At 59.8% G+C, this 6,873-nt stretch overlaps 1 protein-coding gene across 1 annotated transcript in view; it reads right to left on the bottom strand.

The window, feature by feature from the left end:
* Window positions 1-754: 754 nt before the first annotated feature.
* C7H6orf132 (chromosome 7 C6orf132 homolog) overlaps window positions 755-6,873 on the bottom strand; it is a 33,884-nt gene continuing 27,765 nt past the window's right edge. The window contains exons 4-5 of the mRNA XM_037844589.1: window positions 1,577-4,727; window positions 755-911 (exon numbers count right to left, since the gene is read on the bottom strand). Coding sequence (XP_037700517.1) covers window positions 794-911; window positions 1,577-4,727 — 3,269 coding nt within the window. The 3' untranslated portion in view covers window positions 755-793. The remainder of the gene's footprint in view (window positions 912-1,576; window positions 4,728-6,873) is intronic.

The raw sequence follows: 6,873 nt of genomic DNA, 5'->3' as shown, positions 1-6,873 counted from the left end.
GTTTGCAAGCCCCAGGCCTCTGGCTCCTCAGGTCTGATCCCCCAAATCACGGCCACCTGGGTCTGAGGAGAAAAGCAAGCCTGTTTCCCATCCCAGACCCGCCAAGTCCCCTCTCTCTTGCCTCCCAGTAGCTAAGGGCTCAGGGAGAGAGAAAGGGAGAAATGACCGATCAATCACCCTACCCTGGCCCTTGGCCAATGAAAAGTGCTCCTGTTCCAGGACTTTCTCCACATGCTGCACATGCATGTGGCTTCTGCTAGGAACCCCAGGATTAGCCTCTTGGGGTGGCAACTGGTGAACTGGTTGAGGCTAAAGAGATCAAGCTGTAGCTTCCTGCAGCCCCCTTTGTGAGGGCCTGGCAGGCAATCACAGCTTTCCTGTTGGGTTCCAATTCAGTTAGCTCCCCACCCCTTGCTTTTAGACTGGGATAGAGGCCATGCTTGCAAGACTGCTTTAAGTAAGTCTTGATAAAGCAGATAGTACCAGACAGCAGAAATTCAGGCTCCAGGTCCTTAAAAGTTCCTCCTGTCCTCCCTCCTTCCACCTGCCACCCCAATATGCAAAATGGCCCATAGCCACACAATTGCTTTGGGAAACAAAAGTCCACTCTTGATTCCCCCCGGGCCACAGCTTCTCACTTGGTTGTCCATCTGTCTTCAAGGAACAAAGATTCCTCTGTGTCTGTGTCTGTGTCTGTCAGGCTGCCTTAACACCTCCCACCCCCCATCCCACCCCCCACAAAAACAAGTGCCCAGATCCGACCCCTCAGAGCAGAGCTGAGAGAACCCAGGTCTCAGGATGGGGCTTTTTGATGGGCCCCTGTGTAGGCATAGGAAATGGGATGGCGGGTCCCAGGCCTCACGGTGAACGTGTTGATGGGGCTGCCATAGTGGGCGGTGCTATGAGGAGACCTGGGGGGAAAGAATGAGGTGAGGTTAATGTTTGTGGCTGGTTAATCAACACCCCTCCCACCAACTTCAAGGCACAAGAGGTACAGAGGTGGCTCAGCACTGTTGTTTTTAACCCCACACACCCTGGGCTTGTCGGTCCCAGAGTGAGACCCCAGACTCCTGCATTTGTTCATCAGATACAAGGTTGCCCTGTGACCACAGAGTGCATGCCTGGGAACTTCCAGCTCCTCTTCTAGCCTGGATCTGGATCCATCTCTTGGTTTCTCGGAAATCCCTCCACCCAAGGGCTGCTCAAGTCTCCCCCCACTCCCATGCCCTTAGCCTGAAACCCACCGGCTCCAGGGGGTGGGAGCCAGAAGAGAGGACAGGGAGCTGGTGGTAGAGAAGGAGAGTGGGGAAAGAGAATAAGTAAGATAAAGGAGAGCAGGAAGCAGGTAGGGGAAACACCAACAGCATCCTCTCCAGGTAAAGTGGGACCCCCCCTCCCCCTTCTCTCTGTCCTGAAAGCCAGAGGATAGAAAACCAGATGCCCCCCGACTGACCCTGACCGTGGCCTGGTCAGCGCCTCTGTGGGCCGAGGGCTGTGTCTCCGCCTCACCTGGCTTCCCACCTGGGGGTTCCCTCCATCACTCCTCCCTGCCCCACCGCCACCACCCGCAGCTCACCTGCTCACTGCAGGGGCGAAGCCGTAATCGCCGCCGGGCGCTTTGTACTTGGCCTCTCCGGCGCCCCCGCCCCCCGCGTAGGGCGCGCCGCGGACGGAGCTCTCCAGGGACGTCCTCCGGGTCTGCAGGCCGCCGGGGGGCGTCCGGCCCGCCGAGTTGACGCGCCGCATCTCGGGAGCCGCGGCAGCTCGGAAGGGCCCTGGGGGCGGGGGCCCGAAGCAGTTGGGGGAGCTGCGGCTGCGGCCGCTGGCGCCGCGGGGTAGCCCGGGGCCGCGGGGTGCCTCCCCGACGTACAGGCGCTTCTTGATGAGAGAACGGCCCCCGCCCGAGGAGCGCTCCAGGCCGCCGGCCCCAGCGTGGCGAGCCCCCGCAGGAAAGCGCGAGAAGCCGCGAGCTGGGGTGGCCGCGGGGCCCGAGTCCAGGGGCTGCCCCAAGTCTGAGAAGTGGTTCCGGGGAGGGGGGCTCCGGCGACCCAAATCCTGAAGAACCGCGGCCGGGGGCTCAGGGTCGTTACTGAACTCCGGCGGCGGGGGGATGACCTCAAAGCGGAACTCCTCCTCCTCCCTCTTGTAGGATGGAGATGGTGGGGACGAGAAGGACTTGGGCAGTGGGCGACTCTGGGGGAGGTTGGAGGGAGCTGGTCTCTCCCAGGCCACAGGGGCCTTGGGCTCCGTCCTTGTCCCGTTGTGCCAGCGGCTTGGCTCTGTGCCTTCTGGGTCTCTGCGGGGCTGGGGCGTCCACTGAGTGGGGACCGTGGGCTGAGCTGTAGAGGCCGGCAGGGAGCCCTGGGCCTCCTTGGAAAGCTTGGGGACCACAATGAAGGAGTTGGGCCGGCCCTCGCTGTAGAAGATGCTGTCAGAGCCAGTCTCCGGTTGTCGGCTATGGCTGCGGATACTCCCTGGCAGGGAGGACCGGCCCAGGGCAGCCCCTCCAGGCCGTCCCTTTTGTGCCCTCTGCCTGGCTGCGAGAAGCAGGGCCATCGGGGAGCCCCACTCCACCACTTCCCCAGTCACCGGGTGCCTGAGGGGTTCATCGGCAGGCTGGGCTGAGCAGGGGGGTTTGGCAGACAGAAGCCCCTGGGACTCCTTCACCTCCATGGTCTCCCCTGACCCTGCAGTCTCACCCCTGGCCAGGGTGGGCATCACCACGGCAACCTCTCTGCTGGAGGTGTTCTGGCTGCGGTGCGGCTTGTAGAGAAACAGCACCTCTTCTCTGCCAGGGGACGTCTTTGGTGCGACGACTGGAGATGAGGGGCCTCCCTGAGTGGGCAGCTGACTGGCCTCTGGGGGAGACCCCTCAGCCTCTCGCTGGGTGGGCACTGCAAGTCCTTGAAATTCCACTGGCTTCTCATGCCCAGCAAGGACTGGGCCTTTCTCTTCTATCGGCTGGGATGATGTGCTGGGCAGAGTTGTGGCTGTGGATGGTATGGCTGGCCCGGGGGTGGGCTTAGGTGGGGTGGTTGGCCCAGGCATGGGCTTGGGTGGTGGGGCTGGCCCAGCTGTGAGCTTAGATGGGGTGGTTGGTCCAGGCGTGGCCTTGGGTGACGTGACTGGCCCAGGCGTGGGCTTGGTCTGGAGTGGCTTGGTTGGCAGAGGTGTGGTGGCTGGGGGTGGCAGATTCTTAGCCACAGGCTTGGAGAATTTGCCATTATTGGCCCCATTTTCAAAGATTCTTCCGCCTTCTGGCAGGGGGTTGGGCTTGACTTCTTTCTCTGCTGACAATGAAAACCTGGCCTCCAGCTCATTTCGGATCCACTTGACCCTAGGGGTTGGGAAGTCTTGGGGGGTGTAGTCCACAGGGGGGAGGGTCAGGCTGGCAGTGCTCTGGGGACTCTTCTTCTCAGGAGCACTTGGGGGAATCTCCCTCTCTGGCAGGTTCGAGCGTGACTCCTCCGGCAGGTTCGGGGGAATCTCGTTCTCTGGTGGGCTTGGGGGAGGCTCCTTCCCTGGCAGGCTGGGGCCCTTCCTGCCCTGAGAGGCCACCGTTAGGCCTTGCCTGTGACCAAGGAGTCGGTCCTCTCTCCTGGAGCCACAGAGATAGGCTGCCAGCTCGCTCCGCAGCTTTTCCATCTGGCTGGGGTCCCGCCAGTCCACGGGGGCTGAAGAGGCTGTGTTCTCTGGGCTGGGGGGCTTGGGCTTGGGTTTGGGAGCAGGAGAGCTGGATTTGGGGCTTTTCACAAACCCAGCAGGTGGAGGGGCTGCCTTCTCAGCAGAAGGCAAAGGAGGGGCAGCGGGAGGAAGGGGGGGTGCTGGGGGAGGGAGTGGGGGTGCAGGTGGGGGGAAGGGAGGGGCTGGGGGCAGAGCCTCAGCTTGTTCATTTGTCCTGGACTGGCCCTGGCCTGGCCTGGGGCTGGCCAGGACTGCTGCTCTGAGCTCCCCTGGGCTGTCTGACTCTGGAGCCCTGTCCGGGTAGGCCTGGGAGGCAGGGCGGATGTGGAAGCTGGGAGGCAGCGGGAGTCTGCTGGGGGCCTTCTTGGTAGCCCCTTCTTTCTCTGGAGGAGCCTCTTGTACTTCTTGGACTGGGATGGACGAAGTCCTAACTGGGGTTGGGGGAGGCACCTTGAACGAACGGGGGAAAGTGAGGTGGGGCTCTGGCTGGGGTCCCAGGGGTCTCCCCTTTGGTTCAGCGGGGCTCCTGGGGGGGCTAGTTCTGGGGGCCTCTGGCTGTCTGCCATTCAGTGTGACCTCTGATTTCCACTTGGTGACCACCCCGGGGGGAAAGAGGAGAGGCCCCATGGGTATACGAGGAGACACTGGAGCTAGGGGTGCTGGGGCTGGCAAAGGGGGAGGTGGGGCTAGAGATGCCAAGGGTGGGGCAGGGGGAATGAAGTCAGGAGGGGTGGGAGTGGAGGGGGAGGAAAGTGTAGATGGGGGGGATAAGGCCCCCAGTACTGGGGGTGGAGGTGGGGCCATGCTGGGCAGGGGTGGGGGTGGGGGTTCGGGTTCCAGCAGCAGGGGAGGTGGGGGAGGAGCCATGGGAGGTGGAGGTGGGGGTGGGGACTCTTCTGGAAGTTTGGAGGTGGCTGGGGGTGGCCCTGGGGCTGGGCCTGGGGGAGGTGGGGGGATGGATGGGTTCTGGCCATAGTACCCAGGCCTCAGGTCACCCACAGAGCTGTACAATCGGAGGTTGCCATTGACGAGAGAGCTGGAACCTGGGAGAAGGGAGGGGGGACATGAAGAGGAAGGATTAGGCAGACCGCCTTGGCAATCGCTGGCTACCCCGGGTAGGTCGGCGGGGGGGAGTCACATTCAAGAGAAGAGCTGGCTCATTTCACACCTTTCCTACTGCACACCAAGTGAGGGAGTGCCAGTGTCACCAAAGCTGTCCTGGCTGGGGACCCCCGCCTCTGAGGACTGTACTGAATACTCTCCATCTACCCCCTCCAGAATCACGTCCGCCCTTCTCAGCCCTGCTCTGCAGGGGCTCCCTTACCCTCCATAGTGGGTCCGGCCAAAGGGAGCCACTAGCAGATCAGAGGGTGGGGGGCTTGGGGGTATTTATTCCCCTAGCTCCCACGCAGGTTGGCAGCAGTTGTGCTCCTCCACTGCACACCCCAGTTCCTGTCGGCTGGCCCCTGTCCCACAGCTACAGCCACAGCTCAGGGATAGTAGCAGCCCCCACTGTTGCCAGTCCCTGGGGCATCCCCATCCACTTCGGTTCCGTAACCCTGCTCACACTCTCGTATATCATCCCTTTGCTAATCTCGCTTCAGTTACCACTTGAGTGTGCCATCTGCTTCTTGCCAGGACCCTGACTGGTACAAAGCCAGAAAGGTGTGTGTTCACATCCCAGCTCTACCACTTACCGGATGTGTGACGTTGAACACACCATTAACTTTGCTGAGCCTCAGTCTCATCATCTATAAAATGGGCACGACACTAGTACTTACTTCATAAAGCTGTTGTGAGGATTTAATTCTCTTATTTAAGAGAATTCACAGTGTGGGGCTCATAGTAGACAATATACAGTAACCACCTTGACTACTACCACCTGTGCTTAACTTTTCAGACCTGTCTTAGACAGACGGGGACAATGGGGGGAGCTATAGGAAGTCATGGACAAGGCTCAAGGGCCCAGGACCTCCTCAGTGAGGAAGGCTGGGTTAAAGACCCGTAAGGAGGAGGAAACAATTTGCACAAACAACTTCTTTGGCCTCCTGCTGTCTAAAGGCCCTGAATCTACAAGAACTTTCCTAGCTCCTGGAAGATTCTGGAGGAGATTCTGGACTGTGGGGTGGAATGGGCTGTGCAGAAGGACAGCAGCCCGGACACTGAAGGGAGGCGGAGTGCCCCAGCCCCACTGCTCTCTTGTTTGGCTCCCATCTCAGACCCAATGCCCAGCCTCTCCCCAGGTCTGCAGACTGCCAGGGGGCCCTGGCTGTTCCCCTCTTAGGGGCACCTGTCCTTATCTCCCCTCTCTCAGCTCCTACACAGAGCATAAACCTGGGGAATGTGCAGCTCCAAAGGGCTCCTTGGGATTCTCTGACACTAAAATAAAAACAGACTGAGGCACCTGTATGTCCTGCTGAGAGCAAGGAAGGGAGTAACCAACATTCATCAGCACCCAGGGGTCAGGCACCAAATGGGGAGCTGGGATACAGCTGGTAAAAATGCCCTCCTAGAGCATGTTTTAATGAAGAGAGGCAGACAATGGACATCATAAACTAGTAAGCGATTGCCACTTTAGATGATGAGTGCTATGGGGGTGGAAAACAGAAAGGGGTGCTAGAGGTGGTCAGAGAAGACCTTACTGAGGAGGTATCATTCAAGCAAACATGGAAGGGCTGAGGGGTGAGCCGTACAGATGTCTGGGGAATGAGTTTTCTAGGCAGAGGGAACCACAGTGCAGACATGAAAATGTGCCTGGGGTTTTTAAGAACAAGAAGCCTGGGGTGGCTGGAGCAGAGAAAGACAGGGAACCAGAGTAGGAGATGAGGCCTGGGGAGGCCAGTTCTGGCAGTCCTTGCAAAGACATGGGAAATCAGAGCAGGTTTTGAGCAGAGGTGTGACATGAAGTGACTTCTGTCCCATCCAATACTTCATTTACTCCTCAAGAGCTAGAATTGTTTCCAGTGTTCATTTGAAGCTGTCCAGGTGCAAGGAGTTAAGAAGAGGGGTGGGGGGCACAGAGCCAGGTCTGTCCCACTGTAGATTCTCTCGGTCACTTATGTTACCTTGTGCCTGCTCTGGGCCTTGTCCCCTCACCATCCTGCTCCCACTGGGAGTGGGCCTTAGCCGACCCTGGCTCTCAACTCCCACCCAGCCCCTCCGCCTTAACTCCCAGCCCCACTGCAGCCA

Source organism: Choloepus didactylus, chromosome 7, assembly GCF_015220235.1.
Source record: "Choloepus didactylus isolate mChoDid1 chromosome 7, mChoDid1.pri, whole genome shotgun sequence".
Classification (NCBI taxonomy): domain Eukaryota; kingdom Metazoa; phylum Chordata; class Mammalia; order Pilosa; family Megalonychidae; genus Choloepus; species Choloepus didactylus.
The sequence above is the reverse complement of the archived record's forward strand: the minus strand, read 5'-3'. Positions and strand labels throughout refer to the sequence as shown.